Genomic DNA, 21,642 nt, shown 5'->3' with positions numbered 1-21,642 from the left:
AACCTTCCTCCAGCTCCAGGGTGCAATCTCACCATTGCCCACCCTCCAGAGCCCTAAATGATATCTACACAGAGGCTGGGCTACCCTGCTCTAAAGGTCACCCTGACCACATCCCCTTCCTTCCTACAGGCCCTTAATATTCCCTTTCTTGTTAACCGCATTCCGGAACACTGTGCCACCACTTCTGTTCCGAAATACTTCAGCATGGTCAAATCGTGATTATTCCAACTCTCTATCAGTCAGAAAGAAGAAATTTTGGTTGGAGCTGGAGCACGTGTTGCTAAACTGCTGTGATCCCTGTAGAAGAAAAGAGATAGACATGCAGGCACTGGAAGGGGCTTCTTACTGAAAGCAGCACTTGGCGTTTGTTTGCGGGGCCACCTGAAATGAGCTGTGTTTATTCCACAACAATCCTAGCTGCTGCCTGCAGAACTGTAAGAATTTTAAGGGCCTGACTGCAAGACCAAAGGGATCAAGGACCCAAGTAAACTGGAAGTGTCCCGAGAAGCAAAGAAATAAAGATATGAATAGGGAGAAAATTTGAACAAATTCTATAAGGAAAGTCAGATAGATGAGATCAGCAGAAGCTGGAATTAAATGGATCCCAGCAGCACCTCTCCTTTGTCAAATCCTCACCAGTATGCAAAACTGAGTTCCCTTTTCTTTTTCCCATTGGCAGGCTCTTTGTGTTTCTTCCTTCTGATGCACGAGATAACCTGACAATAAACCTCTGCTTTGCTTGTCACAAGTGTCAACACTGATGTCATTAAGGACATCAGCACAGCATTCAGAATGGCACTTGGGCTCCATCCAGTGGTTGGAAAGCTGCTTCTGTAGCAAAACCAGCTGTAATTACTATTATTTATGTAATCTCAGCAGGATACTAGGCCCCAAGTGGCTGCCTCGGCTCTTGGCTGGTCCCCTTTTCCTTTAATAGTGGGGCTAGAATATTGCTGGGGCAGCAAAGAGACTGCCTCTTCTCATAGAGAGTGATTCTTCCCTCTGAGTACAAATTAAAATAAATGCAGCAGATTCAGGTGCTGAGGGCCCCATCAGTAAGGAAAAAAGATTCTTCCATCACTACTTTGCACCATGTATTTGCTGATTGCAGAGGACAAGCCTGAGGGTTTACTCACCTGTGCTTACTGCATTTACCTGCAGTTTTCATCACTATCCAGATTTACAAAATAGGACTCCTACCAATGACAGCTGTTCTACAGAGGTACTAGACACCCAAAGTAATCTTTCCATGCTTGACTTTCGAAAACTTATCAGTAAAAAGATAGCATTTTGCTAGTTCTCGGGAATTTAAATATCTGACACTTGTAAATACTATGGGAAGTCATAATAAAATACTTTATCTTACTTGCACACCACCTGTGAGAATTAATTTCAAAACACATTACAGGTTGGAAACCTTTAAGGGCCCTCCTCTTCCTCTCTTGCAATGGTCTGAGACAGCAGTAGTCTGATGGAAAGAATCAGCAGGATGGTGAGAATATTGGCAAGTTTACCTAGGTACAACAAGAGCTGGGCAGGTAAGGGACTAAGAAGGAGCAGCAAAGGTAGCAAAACAGAAAAACAGTTTGCAAATTAAATTCTACTCTAACATGTGCCAAATGGAAACACAAAGAACAATTCCAAGTGTTCATTTCACATTGATAAGATTCTGAACTAGAAATTCAGCAGAAAAGAGTTTAAGTACCCCTGCAGGAAAAGCAACAAGTGGCAGCTACAACTGGCTGAATCTGTCAGAAACAGAACTAAAAGCTTAGACCTCAAATGGGGAGAGAATAACACATAAACAGCTAAAGATCGTTTCTCAAGTGGCTGCAGTATCCTATCTGACCCACAATATATTTATACAATACAGAGAATCTAATTGTAGCCACTCTGCTCATCCTTCCTTTCTAAGTAAAAAAAAAAAAAAATAATCACAGATTTTAACACTATCAGTTCTGAAAAGCAAATTTCTTAAAGCAGTACAATTCCCAAGTGCAGGCTCAGTTACACTGGCATAAAAGTGCTTATACCTACATCGAATATATCAATAGAAGCATGTTATTCTAACTACATCTACAGTAGTGAAATTGGAGCAAATTAACTTGATGGGCTTCCAAACTGAGTCAAATTGGTTGAAAAGCTGTGGGGAGATAGAGCCTGAGAAAACAGAAACAACAAAGCTACAGTAACTTGGTATGACATCAGCCGATGACTCAGACTTTTCACACGAAGGCTTTACTCTGGGATATGTCACAAAGACAGCCTTACAGGCCAGCATCTCAGACTTTTTTAAGGGAGAGAAAGAGAGGCATCAGCTTGGGGAGAATACACAGATGAAGGGAAGAAAAGACAGGGTAACTTTTACTCCTTGTACCTGGTATGACTAAAGAAAGACAGAACAAACCTTTCCTTCACAAAATGTATTCAATAAAAGCTCTTAATACAAATTAAATTAATGCTGTCAAATATGACATGATATCATATGCATGACTGAGCAAGGGGCACATCTTCATCTCATGTCCCCACTGTGCAGGGTCTCACAGGTAGAAAGGTCTGTGGCCCTCCATCTCCTGTTCTGCTTCTCCAGGGGAATTGCATCGAACCTCATAGAAGCATTTACTCCAGACACCTGCTATATCTGTAAACCATGCAATTGGGATGCTGGAGAAGCACCACTGATAGCTACTGCTCAAAATCTATCAGACAAAGCTAGTGTCAAACAGTGGAAAACATCCTGAAGTAGCACATGGCACAGTGGTGTTACATTATGAACCTGTACACTGTCCTTCAGGGCACATTAGGCACAGCCCTGAATAACTGTATTACCTCCAATCCAGTCCTTCACCTAGCCAACAATTACAGAATTTATTTTTCCTAAACAATGCAATTCACCCTTGTTCTCTGTTAACACATTTCCATAAAGCTTCTGCAAAGTCCTACAAAGATTCAGGATCATTGGTGGCGTAGTGGTGTTCTTTTTATAACCCTGATGTGGATGCATCTTTGCAATGGCAACTTCTAGCTGCCGCCAGCCTATGAAAAATACCATTATCAGAGTAAAACTGGAGAGGAACAGAAGGAGCGCAGGCTGAGATCTTTATCCCTTTGCTTTACTCCAGTCTTCAGATTTTCAGCCAATTTATTCTTCAGAGACAAACAAAGTGATAATTTTCCCAGAAAAGTACTGTTTTCCAGAAAGGCTACCCCACAATATAGACAACCTTTCTCACCTCCCAAGAGGTACTGACTGTATAACAGGTTTCTGGATGTCCTCTCCCATTCTCAGTGTTCCAGGAACATAACTTTCCCATAAATCAGAATACCTCCAAAGTATATGTTCAGACACTTTTATTATAGACCTTAATGTATACAAGCAATCTCACACCACTCCATGACTGAGCCCTTCAGCTCTGTGAATAGGACGTATAACACCAGCATAACTTTACAGCTTGAAAAATAATGAATAGCTTGAAACCAAGTCATCTCCTCCCGAACTGTCTTATAGTTTTCATACCCATTCTATTACCATGTCCAGGTATTTCCTTTCCCTTAGGTGTCCTTCATAAACATCAGGCTTCTCAACCTACACTCTAAAATTTGTATACTTTTTTCTTCCCATCTCTTCTCACTGACCATCTCCATCCATCTCCATTATACCATAACCCCATATACACATAAACATTGACAAATTTCACCTTTATTGTCAAGGCTGATCACTAAATCCTGAATGGTTCATTGCATTCTTGTCAGTGGGGCACTGTCATGTGTCACTCTCCTGGAAAGGACACAACCAGTCAAATCCCCCCTCCCAGCTCCTGCATTTAACATGCTTATTACGTTCTTGACTCCTTCCAGTTACTGTACCAGGTAAGGAATACACTGCTTCTGGCAGACAGCAACAGGTACGCATTTCTGAGACCCGTCAGGCCAAGTTATAAAGAGCATTAGCCAGCAGAACCAAGCAGGAGCAATGCTTCAAATGGTTTGAAGGAGCTACAGTGATATTGGACAGACAGGCCACCTACAAGATCCAGAAAAACTGTTCCAACGCCTGTGACAACAAAGCCCAACTAGTGATGTTCACTTAATCCATGCCTAAGCCACTCTTAGTAAGGAAGGAGGTGAGGACTCACTTGGTAGCTGCCACTGCAGGATCATCTGCCCAGCCTCCTTGCCGGCGTGGGGGTTTAGGTGGTGGAGCCTTTAATAGAGAAGAGACATGTTACAGCCAGGTCCAGTCAAGGCAAAGTCAAGCCAATTGAGACAACAAGTCCACACACACTAATGTAACACTTTACCAAATAGTAGATGGAGAGATAGTGTTTAAAAAGCTATTTATTCATAAAACAAAAGGAAGACAAATATTGCAGGACAGGTTTTTAGGTGTCCCTGTAAGCAAAAGACATATCACTCTAATCAATATCTTGGCAAGTTTCAGGTCTGTGTGCCTTTGACTTGTACAGGACACACAGTACACTAGCAGACTGATCCACAGAGGATGCATTCTCCTGGCAAAATACGGTTCACCAGGAACTCATTTGTTACTGCTGCCCACATTTCAGTGGGACCTATCACATGCTACACATTTCCTAGGGTACAAGTCAGCTTGTTTTAGACATGTTGTTTTAGATGAGGAATTGTTCCTAAAAAGTGTCTGCTTTTGTCCACTGCCTAGAATAGGAGGTTAGATGACAAGTTCAGACACAGGCAGCCAGACCGAACACCTCTAAAGTTAGGTGAGATGAACCCCACCACTGAAACATTACAGGGGAAGTTCATCTGGAGCTTAAAGACACTCCCTCCTATTTTTTGGCATTGTCTTGTGTGGCACTCCTCTGAGCGGCAAGAGAGAACAGGAATTCATCTTGGGGCTTACAATGGGAGCAGGGCCACAATTTCCCACCGTGTGGGAGCTGCCTGCTGCCTCTGGCACTTTTGGGCTCAGTTCCCCCTGCCTGAAGCACCTGGTACAGCAGAGGCTTCAGTGTTTTGCATGACAGGCAGTGGTGAAAGGAGAGGGGCAAAGTGAACTCAGCGTAAACGTCAGTTTATATAGCTCCCAATTAATGGTGCCCAGCAAGGAAGATGGGTGAGAGGGACCTGTGAAGGGACCATCACGAGAAAAGATGATTGGGTAAAAGATGTCCCCAAATGGGGAAAAAGGGTAACTGCAAATGAGTCTAAGCTGGAGCAATGGTGGGGGAGGCAGGTGGCTCCCGCGGCTTTTATTAAGAAAGGGAACGGGCTGGGTGACTCCTGAGGGTTTTTGACTTGACAGAGGGGACCTTGCATGTGTGGTGGGGTCAACCCTGAGCGAAAGCCAAATTACCTCTTGCCACAGATGAGGAAGGGGCCGAGCTAACCCCTGATGGTAGGGGTCTCCCATGTTTATTTCTTGAAGCAGAAGCATTGTTTGTGAGTGTGGGAAATGAAGAGACCCTGCCAGGGGCAGCCACTGCCTGCTGCAGGGAGGGGGCATGACCCTGCATAGCTCCCCGATAGGAGCAAAAATAGTCATCCTCCAAAAATAAACAGGGAGCAGGAATGAGGCAGGAGCTGCAGTCCCAAAATACCAGCTTTCTTCGGCAAAGGGAGCACAGGAGGGCAGAGGGACAGGCAGGGAGCGTGAAACGCAGGAAACAGCCTCCTTATATGGGCTCATCCGCAGGGGACAGAGCTCAGTCGACTGGAATGACCATGTCACAGAATGTGAAGCCTTCAGGGGCCCAAGTGAATGGAGTTTTCTGATCTTTAAATGATTTCCCCAGATTCTTAAGATGCCAAACCAGAGAAGAGGCTACAGTGCCAAAAAAGGAGCATTTTGAATTCAGTTGATCTGGACACACCCAGAGCCCAGGAAAAAGGGGAAAAACACACCACATATGGGCGTGCATGCCCACATAAACATCCCTATTCCCATTACACACACACCTACCTCAAAACACACTCCCTCCCACACAGATCCTTCCCATGCAAACAACCCTCTTCCCCTCACACCATCTCCCAGATAGCCAGCAGGCCACGATCCCAACACACAACTCCTCACAAAGGTGGAGGATACACAAATGTCACCAAAGAACCTGGGCCATAAGGCTGAGGGAAAATGTAGCAACTCCAGGGCATTCCATCGCACCTGCAATTTAATTCCATCAAAACTAGCCTTCAGATCCAAGACACCTCAAGTTAGGCACTCCAGATCAGAGGGCAATGAGAATGACTGCCCCAGTCTTTGCACAGGGTACGACTCCATGGCATCTAGGGGTTTGATTCCAATGTCTTGGCAATGTTATAACATCTTCCCATTGATCATACACACCAGGAAACCCTGAATGTCTGTTAGACCCTGACAAACACCTCACATATACCTACAGGTCCTTTTATTCCTCTTGCAATAAATCAGGTAATTCTTTTTGAACTACCCACAGGAGCACTAGCAACAGGAAAGGCAATGTTAACTGTCAGCTGAGAATAAATAGCTTTTCTTTGTTAGTTGCCTGGAAAGTGCAGTAATAAGGTCACATGCCACATGCACTTTTGTCAAGTAAATAAACTTACCTTCATATACTTTCACATTTCCAAAACCTCAGCATAATTTGCAATTGAGAATGCAATGTCGGGCATTGCCACTATATGGTGACAGGTAGGGACACTGCAGCTGCAAGCAAGAGCTTGCAAGGCAGAAAGTGGGAAGAACATCAACCCCAGAGGGAGCAGTGCAGAAACAGGACATTGTTCTTCTGTAATGGAGCAAATGTGCTCCTGAACACACCTTTTTGGTGAAAAAGCCTGAGGTCTTTAAATGATCAGAACTTATTGGTACCTATTATACTTGGTCAACATTTTTATGTATGTTCCCCAATGCAAAGCTAAGCTATACACCCAGTTTGGTGCCCAAAACACTGAGATTCCACCAGCTCCTAACAGTGTTCTCTCTCAACTCTTGCTGCTCAGTCTCTTTTCCACTTAAGTTTTGTCTGTTATTTATCTCCAGAAGATTTCCTCTACCTTAGTTTCTGCAGATCGCCCACTTTGTCTAGGAACATTGCCATGGTCTGGGCCCTTTATTTTATTCTTTCTCAGAAATTCAGTTCACCGTTTTTATGATGGCACTTTTCCAGTATTTCTCAGACCGCCTTCTTTACCAACACTTTCATACTACCACCATAATCGGTATTTTATCACTCCCTTTGAAAAATGACTGGCCTGAATTCCATCTCTCTTGCCTTAAAGTAGAAACTCTACCTTCTTCTTTATCTGTACTCAGGCTCTTTCTTATCAGACAGATGTAGAATTCTAATTTGGCTTCCCCATTAAGGCAGAAATTTCCAGACCACTTGTCAGATCATGTCTGCAGTTTTGAAGGTGCTAGTTGGATGTTGCTTCCCTCACAGAAGCAACTACCCTGTGTGTCTCTGGATCCTGAGGGTCCAGCAAAGTTTCTTTTAGGACCTACCGCAACACAGGCAGATTACGTTCATGTTGGGTCCCTCAGATTCTCAGGCGAGTCTGGAAATATGGATTAATTTACCTTCATCTACATGACAACTCCTTTGAAACGGCGAACACACTGTGCAGGGAAGCAGGGACTCCAATGACATTGACAGCATGCAACAGAGGACACACAATTTTTCTACCATGTAACACATCTCCTAAAATGCGTGGGATCTATGTTGCACCCAATATACAAACACTGTGAGATTTTATACAGTAAGTGCCTTGTTTTTACCTGTTATTGGCCATGGAGCAGAAAGAAAGAAGTATGGTCAGTCTCAAGTTTCATGTTCACCAGTAAGTTGCCTGAGGCTCCCCTGACTGAGAAAAAGCAAATCTCCACAAATGGGCCTGATGAATTAGTTTTGACTGCTGCCAATTAAGGAGCTGTAAATCAAATAGCCCCACTGCTTCCAAGCAGCCACATAACACTTACAATGTATACCAATCTCAGAGCATATATGATATCAAAAAGGTCTCAATTCCCAGATCTGTGCAAGCCTTAGCTTTTTGCAAAGAACAGCCCACCTCTGCTAGCCCTCTTTATTGTGTCCACAGATGGTTCAAGTAGTACATCTGATTTTAATGAATCCCCTCCAAGGACTTCTGCATGTCTTAAATGCCTAGTAGAAAATACTGTATTTTCATTTCACCCACAAACTGTCCTTCTTCATGGTCACTAACCTTCCTTTACTAGGGAAAGTGCTATTGAGACAGAAAAGGTTCTTGAGTGGCAAAGCCTGTTCTCTGTCCTCTATCACAGCAGGTAAAGCTTATCGTGTTAAACAGACATCAAGACTTTCTTCCCTAAAACAATGGTCAGCTACCTAGTCAGCTTACATGTGCTAGGAAAGCTGTCATATTGCAGCAGTTGGCACCTTAATGTGTCTCAAGAGTTACTGCTCTTCCCTGCATGAAAACAGTGAAGCAGCACACAATGATCTGATTCTCTGAGCAAGAGGTTACCAGGTAGAATCCTCTCACAACCCACAGTTACAGGGCAGTGCCCCTCCAGCCCTCCCAGGCATAAACAACTCTCAAACAGTTCGCCACTACCTTGTGCTACATACTGTCAGACATGTTCCCATCCATTTCCACCACCCCTACAATTCTTTTGCTGCCGTTAGGTGGGTCCAGGAGCACTCACAACATGAACCAAATGTGTGGAAAATAAAAGGAAAAGCTTTTATTAAAATTATTTTCAATGGGATTGTCCTTAATCCACATCGAGGTAGCCAAGCAGGAAGGATACTACTAGAAAGGCTGGGAAACATGGCTGACTAGAAATGCTATTTCAGTAGATGTCATCAAAAGGCTAGTAGATAACCTCAGAAAGCTGAAAATAACTGCCCTGCTGGCCAGCCACTCGGGGTGCACGGGAGAGAGGCAGCACAAGGCTTTGGGGAGCTCCAGGCCATGCAGTGCTGGGGCTCACACTGGGGAAGTTGGCCTAATTAGGGAACAAAAGTTCAGCTGCATTTTTTAGATTCCTCTGGAGAATCTGGCCAACTTCCAGCTGAGCGGTCCCCGGGAACTGGCTGGGAGTCCAGCATTTCTACAAGCAACCAGAAGACCACTGGAAAAAAAGAAGCAATGCCTGTAAAAAAGGAAGCAGGTAAAAAAGCCAGTGCTTCCTTGGATGCTGGTTCCCTTTGGTGGAGGTTGTTTATTAGCACAATGCAAGAATCCAAACAGATGACTGAAACTCTGGGACATGGAGGGACAAACTTAGCTCAGCCCAGGACAAACACACAAATGGGCATTCACAATGTGCAACAGCTACAGGAAATTCTGCTTCAGAGAAGCCTCCCAGGTTCTCAGAGGTGCCAGTTGTTTCAAGAGTTATCTACCGCCAGTCCACCCCACTCCCAATTGCATGCCTAAGAAGGCAAAACCCTGGAAACATGCTGTTTAGAAAATGCAGCTAACCCCTGGTGAGAGCTCTTCTACAAGCTGAAGATCACAGGGGAGAACAGGATGCTAGAGAAAAACAACTCAGTCAGACCATAAGGTCTTTGGGAACAGGAATTTTTTGTCCCAGCTACACACCAACACTCTCTAGATCTTACTGCAATGCAAGTTGTAGACACAAAATGGGCTATAAGGGACTGCATTACAATTATACATGATTTCTTAGGTCATCAGCTCTCTGAACTAGAGTGGTTGGACAGTGCCTAAACCACTGTGATTATTTTTACACAAATAAGATCCTCCAGTAAGCAGCCAGCTGAGTACAGCCAGTGCTGGGCTCCTCAGTCACATGCTTCTAAGTTTCAGGGGATGTGGGGAGGAACACTTGGGGGGTGGCTGCTGGGCAGATCCAGACCAGATCAGACAATGGAATGAAAGTTTGGAGCTGGGTGCCAACCACTGTGCAAGGGTAAGAATTGGGTCAGGAAAATACCGCTCTGATTAAAGGCCCTGATCACATCAAGCCCCAGGCCATGTCTACACCACAGGTGCAGACACACCTGCGAGCAGGATCCATGTGAGTCAGCCTGAGTCTGGAAACGGTCTAGCTTCAAGGTAGTTCTGGTAACCAAGTTGGTACATCCCCAGGCAGAGTGCAGGCTGCTTCTCACCAGGGGATCTCTGCATCATTCTGCACTATATTTTAGGATGCAAGTACAGTCACTCAAACAACCCCACCAAAAATGTAAGTCCACAATTGGTTTCACATTTCAGGTACTTAAATTTTTTTGATACCTCTTCTTCCAACAAACATTCATTGAAAACAATTGTTCCTGATGTGTTGTCTTTACCTAAAAAGCAACAGCCCATTTTTCCACCCAACTTGTTTTAAAAGCGCTGGGAACTACAACTACAGAAGAACTTGGATGCCCCTTCTTGAGAGGTCAGATCCTCAAAATCCTCTTTCCAATTGATGCCTTAAAGCACGTCATCACTGAAACTTTGAGTGGTATAGTGCCACAGAGGTGAGCATTCACCTAGCTAAGAGTCAGAAATCAGGTGCTTTCCCCGCTTTAGTCCATGAAGGACCTTGAGACTACCTATGGCACGTCTACCAAAGCACAACCAGAGAACAAGGTCCCAGCTGGACTCATTAGGACTGGAACAGATATCTTCCCACTCAAATATTATTGCTTTCAGTTAGAAAGCCCTTCCCTGCGGCCCCAAAATTCTTTCAGTTCCATTGGCAAAGCCGAGTAGCTTCAGGAGAAAGGACTGAGAGCATTCTCAGACCCAGAACAGATAATAGTTTTGTCATTATATATAATATTCTCTAGGGAGATGGGAAACATTACATGATACATCTTTCAGGAGGAGAAAAAGGACAATAAAATCAGTATCTTCCATCTTGGAAAGGAGATGGCGGGTTTAATCTTTAAGTTGATGTATAAAGCCTGCGGCTTCAATGTCAAAATAAACACCTGCATCCCTGGAGGTCCCCGAAGGCAAGGAAAAGCCCTGCTCCACTGCTGAAGGCTACCAAACGCAGGATGGGGATCAAGATCACTCACCGCTACTGCAGGGACATGCACTCCCAGACATCTCAGAATGGGGCCATAACCCCATGGAAGGACAGGCTTTCAGACACACCGCAGTCCCTAGACACTCTTTACCACCTTAATAGATCCACAGGCCCATCCAATCCAGGCCCTGACAATCTCAGTCTGCATACGACACAGGTACCTAATACGGGCTGTGGATTTTGCTATGAGGATAAGGCATCTAAATCCCCCTGTGGACCTGCATTTATGGAATCCCCACAGTTCTTCTGCATAAAGCTCTAGCCCTTCTTTCAGACAGGACTAAAGCAAACTAGAGGAGGGACTTCTCCAAGGCCTGAAAGCAAATCCATGGCAAAGCCAGGAAGAGAACCCAGCAAAATCTTGGCTCATGGCCATATTCATACTCCTCCTGCTTATTCTGCCTCTGCAAATTAACTGAGATATTAGGATACACCCTTTATTATACCATTGATCAGCCTTACAGCCTTTAGCTAAATGTCCCAGGCAGCCTTGGAAGGTGCAGCCAAATGAGTGATTCAACTGGCAAAAATTCAGATCCAAGATGAGTGGTTTGCCAGGGGATGCAAAACAAGTCTCAGAGTAGGCATGTGGCTGGAGGGCAGGACTTCAGCAGGTACCTTTACATCCACAGCCCAGACGGGACTGTTTGCTACTATCCAGGCAGCCACAAAGTATCTTCAGCACAGCAAGAGGAAAGGGACCAAATCCAGGAAGAGTTCAGATTGTAACACTCAGCACAGCCCAAAGGGAGTTCAGAGAAGGGTTACATGAGCCATCAGGGGGACGAAGGGGCCAACTTCGGACAAATGACTCAAGAAGCCAAGTATTTCAGCTTGGCCAGGCAATGACTAAGGGAGGGATATACTGCAGCAAGTTTTGGATCACACTTTATAATATAAAGTTCCACTAATAATTGGTTTGGAAGAGACTTATGATATAATTAACAGAAGTTTGTAAGCATACAGTATTATAAGTTACAAGCAGCTTACTGATCAGTTAGATTTCTCAACACTAGGTTAACCATTTCGTTACCCTTCACAGGCAAAACACTATAAAGTGTGACTGTGACGCTTAAGAGCACAAGCCTGAATAAAGGGTGCAGGATCACTTTATACTAAGGAAAATCTCCTTGCCAGGCACCATGAATCCCTGAAGCAACAAATGCTCATGTGGAAGAGTCACATCGGTTTAGTTATTTTAATGAAATTTAGCAGCCAGGAGCAAGAAGGTGCCTGTGGCACGTGACCAGTCACCACTCAGTACAGCAGACCTTGGGAATCAATGATTTAGGGCACTGTACAGAGGTGGAATTAGTTCCAGTGAAATGACTGTAAGGACTGGCTCCAGTGGGGGGGGAGGGGAAGTTTAGATCAATTATCAGGAAAAATTTCTATTGGGTAACCAGTCCCCAAAACTACACCCATCAGTGGGAGGTATTTTTGCCTGATAAATGGAAAAGTGCTCTGGGCATAGTCCTGAACCATCCATCACTGACGAATAAACCCAGTGGATCATTCCTACAATATCATCTCTACCACTACCAAGAGAAAACTGAGCTAATCTGAATACTCTTGACTCCTTGTGATGAGCATACCCTTCTGAGGCCAGAATTAATGAGATGGGTGCTACAGGTTTGTTTTCTGGGCTTTAAATTTCACAAATGAATTTACTATGCTACCAGTATGGGATTAGTGCTTCAGCAGAAGGAATTAAGAGTACAGGAGAGGATGCTTTAATTGTCTAACATATACAGAGAGCAATGCTAACCAGGAAAACTGGGCAACAGCAGTTCCATGGTTAGGAAGAATGCAAGACAATTAGCCTAGAAACTTTAACAGAAACAGGTAGTAGTTCTCAGGTTGTTCTGAACAGCACCAGCCTGGCTTCTAATGCCAAATGAATGCCGAGATGTATTTTAGCTTTGCCGCAAGACAAGAAAGGACACGTGTATTCCTTTTCTCTGTATAACAAGAGCCTGGTAAGAAGCACTATGCCATCCTATTAACCACAACCACAGATATTAGCATTTCAGTGCTGGTGCAATAAAAAGCAAAGACTCAGAAAATACAAAGGCACACATCCCTGTTACTACTGGCTGGCCTTCTCCTCTGGGACACCAGCAAGACTCCATAACCCCTGAAGACAAGTTTTCATGTTATGAGAGCAAGCTAACCATACTGGACAGCAAATCTAGGCTCAGTAAGGTTTTATACTCCATTAGCTAATTGCTGCCCTGACTTTTAAATTAAAATAGAGTATCTTTCCAATGGCCTCATACACATCTGTGACCTCAGAACAAGATGCAGTAGCTGATAAGAGCAGCTGTTACAATGATAATAAAAAACCTGTCAGCAACAGGAACAGAGGATGCAGGAAAGGCACTGCATCTGAGGCAAACTCTGTCTTAATCTCAAATACAAGAGTACCCTCTTAAGGTAGTCTCCAGACACATGAATAGGTTAGTCCTTCTAGTCCCCTTCAGGGGAGACAGCATCTACCTAGAAAGCCTCTAGTCTTACATGGTCAACCTTTTCCTCAGGGTCTTCATCCTAGAAGGATCAGGAGGGAAAGAGAGAGAAAGAAGTTAAAAGGAAGAAGTATGGAAGCCTGCACAAAATAGCTTGAATATTGATATGAATGACTGTTCCGCAGCACATGCTTTGCAACCTTATTCACTTGAACACAGAACAAAGTTGATCCCACCATTGTGAGATTTTATATCTGGTCATTCATGCATATACCAACTGTGATGCTATAAAGCATGCCTGTTTCACTGCAAAGACAGGAAATTCTGTTAGCAAGCAGACCCTTGAAAGGCATACTAAAGAAAAAAAAACTACAAATGACAGCAAGAGGAGAGAAGACTTAGTTCCTTCTCTCTACAGCATGAGAAAAACCAAATTATTCAGGTGTGTAAGACACTGGATAGGCTCTGCAATCATGCCAGAGACCTGAACTGATACTTGACCACTCATACTGGGGGTTATACACTGTGGCAGGCTGCAACCTTTTTTTCAGGAGCTACTGTTTCTCAAGCCAAGGTCAGATTCTCCACTGAGAGTAGAAGCTGTAGCAGCTAGCATAAGACAGGCCTAGCTGACAACAGTGTCAGCTTTAGTAGATGAACTTTAGCTAACCCTGTGGTATAAGGGAGTAGCTTAGTTATGGGGTAGATGAGTAACTCAAGGAAAGCAGTCTGTTAATCACTGTGAAAGTTGCAAACTGGTTGAAAACCTTTCTGATTAGCAGACTGCCAGCACCAGGAGTGGTGACAACCAGTTGTTAGGCACCAAATGCAAGAAGGCAATTAAGGATCCGGTAATCTCCGTGCAAGCCTAGAAATGACAGAGTTCAGAATCACTCAGGAAGAGAATCAAGTGTACTCCACAATCTTGCACCAGGAGAACACACAGGATGGCTGGAACCACTACACTAACCCACCTGACTTCTTCTGGACTGCATCATCTCTCCTGTGGAACAGGAAAGACATGTGATTAATAAATTTCATATATCTCTGATTAAAGTGGTTTGGCATCTGACTCCACTTAGTCATCTGGTCTTACAGTCTTACCACGACAGGAGCAGAGATGGGCTACATGCAGGTTAGAGCAGCTGGGGTACAGAAGTATCCGTATCAGTGAGCAGCAAAAATGAAATCAGATTCACCCAACAGGTAAAATCTGTTGGAAGTGTGTATCTGTCAGCCAGGGACCCATTTGTTCCCACATCAGAGAGCAGAAAGGCTTCTGCGGGGCCCAACATGACCTAAGCTTCTCTGGATATACAGAGCCCAAGTGGTACAGGACTCGCAGCAGCACAGAAGGAAATCTAGCTGGACAACACATGTTGGAAAACCTTTTAAAAAAACACTTCTTTGAGCAATCTTCCACAAAGATTTCACCCTCAGCAATTTATTTGCAGTTGTTTATTCACTTGGTTTAGATAACTGAGTCCTATTTAAACGATGTCTGGATGTCAGCCTAAAGAATCACTGCCAGGAGTGTTTGTAAGCTGGGTGGTAGAAGTCCAAACAGCTGCATTGCAAAAATTCATCTTTGGGAACATCCTTCCAATATGCAGTGGAAGTGGCCCAAGCTTTTGTCTGTTTACACGAATCTATCCTGAATAAGGTATTTTTTACAGCACAGAAATGCTCACTTTCGATTCACCCAAGGACCACAACTACATACGCAAGCTTAAAAATATGTTCTTGTCTTGTTGTCCTACCTGATACTATCAGAAGTAGAAGCATGGAGCCTTTCCCCAGGTTTTGGTGAAACATGGGGAAGAGAACCAGGAAGGACCTTAGATGATTTCTGGGCAAACCCTAATATAAAGTGAAAGTCATCCTGTCCTACCTGTGTGGAGATATTCTCAACATAGCCTGGAAAACCCTCATGCTTTAGGCTGACATATTGCCTATTAAAGCAGTCTCCACTCAAAGAATCTACAAAGTGCTGCCAGAGAGACACCAACATCATCATAATGAGACTGTAAGAGAAGGGAAGTCTTGAACAATGTCCCAAGGGAATCCCCTCACTGTAGGATGAAGAGAAAACAGACTGTGGAAGCAGGATAACACTACAATATTTTTGCATACTGATTGCTTATGAAACAGCAAAGAGTTCGTTCTTGCTGAGACACAGAAAAGGAAAATTTTCTGATATATTTTAAAAAAGGGCTTTCCCACTCAGTTTTCCAAATCAATCTCCTCAAGAACTCCAAACCCGGCCAAACAGCTTCTTTCGGTGGATGTCACCAAGCCAGCCGTCAGGCTGTTGGATGCAGTAATGTTAGAGCCAGGAAAAAAGGTTTTATTCTATAAAAGTGTCCAGAAGTCCTGGTAGGATGGGACAGCAAAGATCTTCAACAGATTTCATTATATGTTCTGCCCCTCCCATTATACAAATAACATGACCAGCTTGAGTTTGTCCCATTTTGTCAGAAACTTGATAGCATCAAGATGAGTAAAAAGTAACACATCATCAACCCAGAAGATGGGAAAGGTCTCCCAATGGAAAAATGGATACATTACCCCTCTGAAAATAAATGTTTGAAATGCGGAGTTCTGGCATGCAGCAAGCAGATTTATCTCTAGGAATTCCCATTTACGGCATATTCCCCTGGGTACCCAAGAAGTGCCTGCCGATTTGCCAAGGAGCTCTAAAGGCCAGGAACGAGCACAGCCATTGCTGCAGGAAGATGCTGACTGCGCCGATTACAGCAAATAATCATGTTCCTTCTTGCCTCACGAAATAATACATAGCTGCCGTGTAGTTTGTTAGTACTTGCACTTTTGAAAAGACAGGAATGCTCTGCATGTCAGATGGCAGTCTGCGAGTTTTGTGACTCTAGTGAGCCCCTTAAGGAGGCAGAGTTCTAAATTTGAAGGTAATGCAGACACTTCCACACAGGAATGGGAATTATCAAACAGAGATTTGGACAGAGGAATTACAGATACACCACTGTATTTAAGGAACTTATTGCGGGAGATACATACACACAACAGGCACTGAAAAGATACTAAGATAACATACTGTTTTCATAGAGCTTGGGCAAGTAAATTAGGCTACAAGGCATGAGAGACCGCAGTTGTGCCTGAGGGAAGGAGGTTTTAACAAGACATTTGTGAGAGAAGACACACAGTTGAGGAGATGTACCATTGTTTGGAGTCTCTTTTGGAAGACAGAGTCCAGGTCAAGGAGAGATCAGCAGTGATCTGATAAAATCTATGCTCCAAGTCAGATTATTTGCCTATTGACTTCAAAACAAAGATCTTTTTAATTATGTTAAATATGTTATTCACCCCTTGAAGTAAATTTCCTTGTAATAAGCCCAAATGTTGAAACATGGACAGACAGGTACTTTTTGCTTCCTTCAAGCAAGCTGCTCTGACACAAAAGCACTTCCTGGACGGTTCTTAGTGTCATGAAAAGACCAGAACAATAGCACAAATGATATGTTCAATTCAGAAATCTGAGATGGGTAGAAACTGGGTGGATCAACATGGAATTAAAAAAAAAAGTCAAGGTGAATCTTAAAAAAGTTTTAAATCTCTGAGGAACTACTGAGGGCAGAATCACCATCCCGAATGTGAAACTGCACATGAAGGTGTGAATATAGCAAAGGTTTAAGACAAACCCCTCTGTCTTCAAAATCAGCAATAAGAATAAAACCTCCATTAATTACACGGGGCCTCTTCCACTACTGTCAGTTCCAGAAAAAAAGTACTGTTGGGTTTTGTTGGGTTTGGTTTTTTTTTTTATTTTGCAAAGAAATTGTTTCTTTTGGGAAGGTTCCTTGAAAAGGTTTCAAGATGACCAGATGGCTGAATGAAACATCCACTGTAACAGCTGACCCCACCACTTGGAGGCAAGCCAAGGCCAGGCTTCCAGAAAAGTAAAAGTGATTGCCAATCTAGGGTGAAGGGAAAAACAATATTAGTTCTATTAAATGCTCACTTTGGTATCAAATATGATCGTGTATGAGAAGCCTCCAATTCTGGAGCAAAGGAAAACACTGAAGATCATTTATAGTGGATTTGTCCCTTCTCCAGTAGCTCCACAGTTTTCAGTTAACAGCAACATTTAGCAACAAAGAACTGTCTGAGGGGAGACTGTTGACACAAATGGTTCTTCCTGGTTGTTAAGATCCAGTAATAACATAATTGAATCTTGTAAGGCGTGGAAGGCCTCACCCTTCTGCTGCTGAAAAGCTCACTGCTTTCACACAGAAGACTGTAACTATTTAGGTTATATAGGTTAACTATAAAGGTGCCCAAGGACTGGAGCCTTTACGATCTCTTCCCAGCTGTTATAATGGCTATGATGCAAGACACACCAAGTACAACTGCAGTTAGTTACAGTCAGTCAGCCGTACCCCTACATCACACCCTGGTCTCTTCCTAACCAGGGAATCGGTCCATGAACTAGGACGTCCAGTTCCACTAAGAGAACAATCTGACAGTGAGCCACCCTAATCTGGAGGCTAACCAATGATTACACCTCTTAAACCACCAGCTGGTTTCTTTAAGACTTTCTTTACCTATGAGGCCCACAGTTACTTCAATTTCTTATATTATGCCCTCTGCAAACTCCCTCACGGAACCCCTCCTGAACTCCTACAGTATACCAGGCAAAAGGAGAACATATAGGTGGGAGATGATTCTCCATTATGCCTATCAAGAGAAAAGAGCATACTTTCTCCAGAAAAAAAAAAAAAAGCCTGTTCTATGAGGTGTTACTGTAAGCTAAGCCATAACAGTGTATTTTCAACAGCACTGCAGGGACTCTGAGGAAATATCCCCCCACAAAACCATCTTGGCACAGATGGCTGGGACACAACTACTCAGTGCAACAGGAGAGTTTTGCCACGGCACAGAGGATCACAGAGTAGCCACTCCCAAGACAGAAAGTCCCAGGGCTCAGAGCATAGTAGCTTGAAGCATAACTGGTACCAGGGTGGCAAGCAGGGCAAAGTAGTTTTGCAATTTAAAGAAGCTGAGGATATGGTATGCTGAAGACCACTACTGGCACTGCAAAAAAGCTAAGTATCACCACCAATAAGATGGAAGCCCGATGACCCTTTTGTCCATCTGAAGGTGTCGGGGAGAAAAATCTGTACGTCATTTCTTGCCAGGTGCTCCTTCCAGCAGGAGATGCCTGTGGAGAAGCCATGCTAACATCAGAGACCAAACTTCCCAGTAGAATTTGAGCATTCTGCAGTGTTAAGCAAGAAAGTTAATCAAAAGGGTCCAGAACTCATCTTTCTGGGTATTAGAGGATGTTACCTCACTCTCCTGTGAAACAGGGGTTCCAGACCACCTTCTATTTGAAGATGTACTGACAGAACAGACTGAACAAAAGTTTTTCTCCAAAGCCAAGTGGGAACTGAGTTTGCACGTTATTACCCTCAAGACAAAGTCTCGGACGCTGCAAAGCTGGCTCCTACCATGACCTCTGTAGCCTGTGCACAGAGGAAAGGAAAAAGAGTGTCACTACACAAACTCAATACTGACCATCTCAGATACTGTACTCTGGCTCTAGCAAAAGCAAAGTGCAAAAGTAAGGTATCTGCTTACCTGTACTCTGTCTTGCTACCATAGATGGTGGCAAAACTGATCACAAAATTACGTGCCTGCTCATATTTAAATTCCCATTGAAGATAAGCCCATAAAGGAGGGAGAGGCCCCAAGTCCTGTTTGATGCTACTCTCCATACCTCACATGTGAGAAACCACAGCCTCAGATACAACTCTGTATGAAAACTACACATCATGCAGAAGGCAACACCAGGAAAGGGACAGTGCACTCACAGGGATCCCAACTCTAAAGACAAACTTCAAAGGACAGAGCACACCATGCGGGAAAGAATCTCAGAAGAAACGAAGAATCCTCCAGTGGGGACACCGGCAGGATTACACACAGGTTCTCCTGACGGGACACCCACCTCTCCAAGAGAAGCAGACGGGGAATTCTTCCTGCTGAGATTTTCGTGTGGAAAGAACTCCTGGCGGGCTCGACGGCCCATCTTTAGTACCTGTAGTGCAGGGGGAAACGCAAAGGAGCAGAGGGCACACGGTTACTGACAAAAGCCACTCAGAGCAGGGGGGGAAACACAAGCAACAGCCCTGCAGTGACACTATATGCCCTGCAAGGAGACACCGTCCCCTACACAGTGCAAAACCATCACCAGCCGCAGGTGTTAACCCTGCGGCCGCCCCCCCACCCGCGGCCGGTGCGTGGGCCGCGCTCCTCGATCCCACCCCCGGGCAGCTCAGCCCTTCCCGCCGCACGGCGTCCCCACAGAAGCCTCGCCCCGCGGCCGTGCCCACGGAAAGCCCGGGCGGACCTCCCGGAGGAGGGACGACACCGCTTCCCCGCCTCCGCCGCCGGCCCCGAGCCCAGCCGCGCGGATCCCCCGGCCGCGCTCCCCCCGCTCGCGTACGAACGGACCGCGCTCAAAGACCCCGGGGCCCCTGCTCGGCAGAGAGACTGGAACACCAACACCGCTCCCGCCGCCCCCGGGACCGGCCCCGAAGCGGCCGCTCGCCTCCTGAGACCGTTAACGGCCCGCTCGCGCCGCGGGCGGCACAACGGCCTCGTCGCAGCCCGGGCCCGCTCACCCCGGCGGCGGCACCCCCCCTCCGCGGCGCCTCCGTTCGCTCCGGATCAGCCTCCATCCGCCGCCGCCGCCGGTGCTTCCGGCGGACTGCCCGCCCCCGCGTCCCCGGCAACCGCCCCCCCCGCGCCACCCGCCGGGACCGCGCCGCTGACCCCCCACCGCCCCGCGAGCCGGGCCTGCGCCCAGCCCGGCCCTCTGCTCACCGCGTCCTCCCCGGGTGCCGCCCCTGCGCAGCCCCGGCCTGCTCCCGTGGGGGGCCCTGAGGGACCGACCTGGGCAGTGCCCGCCGGCCCCCTGCCCCTATGGGACAGCCCCGCTCCCCTCCGGGGCCTGGCCACAGAGGCAGGGGCAGCCGGCAGGCCGCGCTCCTCGTAAAGAGTGGGCTCAAGGCGGGCCGGGTGTCCCTGCCAAACGCTGGGTGCTCCTGGTAGCCATATAAATACCCAGCCCCGTTAGCAACCTTAAAATCTTGGCCTGACTTAACGACGACAGCGGTGCTGCAGTTCCTCGGCAGAATACGTCATGTAAGCACTCTTTTAGCAGTTTTTAATTTCCCCTGCTGTGGGGGCAGGTTAAACGCAGCCTGCCACGCTGTCTCCTCCAGCACATTCCTCTATACGCTTTTTTACATTCCCGCTGAGGCAGATAATCCCAGCCTTGCAGATCTCTCTCCTCACGCAGGGTTTTGCCAAGTCTCCTGATCGCTTCTGATGCTCTTCCCAATTCTCTCTAGGTCTCTTAACACTGCTTTCCAGACGGGGCAGCCGGTCCCCAGAGCGCTCGGCAGAGGCAGTCCCAAGGATCAAATATAAGCGCAACCATCATTACACACATGCCTCTCAAGCATAAGCTGTGCCGAGATTTCCACCGAGCTGCATAAAACGACCCCTGGTCCCTTTCTTGGCTGGACAGATGTATAGATGAATGATTTTAGCTCCACATGTTAAATAAACATTCTGTTCTCCAGTGCTTTGTCCATTTGCCTGTATTTTTCTGGTATCTCTGACATTCCTCACAATCTTCACCCATCCTCATTAGCCTAAATAATTGTCATCCACTTATTCTGCTGCTACAGTCCAGGACTGTACCATGCCATGAACTACACTATTAACACTTTGCCGTGATGAAAATTGACTGTGTGACCCTAAAATTTTATGCCTTCCAGGAATACTTTTAACTAAAGGCACCACATCTCACTCCAGACCTGCTTAGCTTTAGTAGAAGCTCATGGTCTGGCTGAAGAACTTTAAGAAGTCTGAATAAATTGTGTCAAATAATTCTCCCTTTTTCCATTCCTTATGGACATTTTCAAGTAGTTGTGCTGTGGCTGTGATGATCTAAGGATTAAGTGAAACAAGATTTGTGGGCAGAGGTAATAACTTTTTTATTAGACCAACTGATATAGCTGGAAAAAACATACAAGAAGTGTTTCTGTGCCTGAAAGCTTGTCTGTTTTTTCCAGCTGTATCAATTGGTCTAATAAAAGATATTATCTCTCTTTACAAACCTTGACATGTTCAAGGAATTCAGTA

The 21,642-nt window shown here is 45.3% G+C and overlaps 1 protein-coding gene across 2 annotated transcripts in view; it reads right to left on the bottom strand.

The window, feature by feature from the left end:
- IFT43 (intraflagellar transport 43) overlaps positions 1-20,639 on the bottom strand; it is a 45,958-nt gene extending 25,319 nt beyond the window's left edge. Inside the window, exons 1-3 of one of the 2 annotated variants that reach the window (XM_082485897.1) lie at positions 20,314-20,639; positions 19,436-19,525; positions 4,137-4,204 (exon numbers count right to left, since the gene is read on the bottom strand). In XM_082485897.1, coding sequence (XP_082342023.1) covers positions 4,137-4,204; positions 19,436-19,516 — 149 coding nt within the window. In that variant the 5' untranslated portion in view covers positions 19,517-19,525; positions 20,314-20,639. Of the gene's footprint in view, positions 1-4,136; positions 4,205-19,435; positions 19,526-20,111; positions 20,178-20,313 lie in introns of those variants that run through there. The other variant, XM_082485896.1, reaches the window with a different exon arrangement.
- Between the last annotated feature and the right edge of the window lie 1,003 nt (positions 20,640-21,642).

This window comes from Vanellus vanellus (genome assembly GCF_965231255.1).
Source record: "Vanellus vanellus genome assembly, chromosome: 6".
Lineage (NCBI taxonomy): Eukaryota > Metazoa > Chordata > Aves > Charadriiformes > Charadriidae > Vanellus > Vanellus vanellus.
This window is presented reverse-complemented; position numbering and strand designations above follow the sequence as displayed.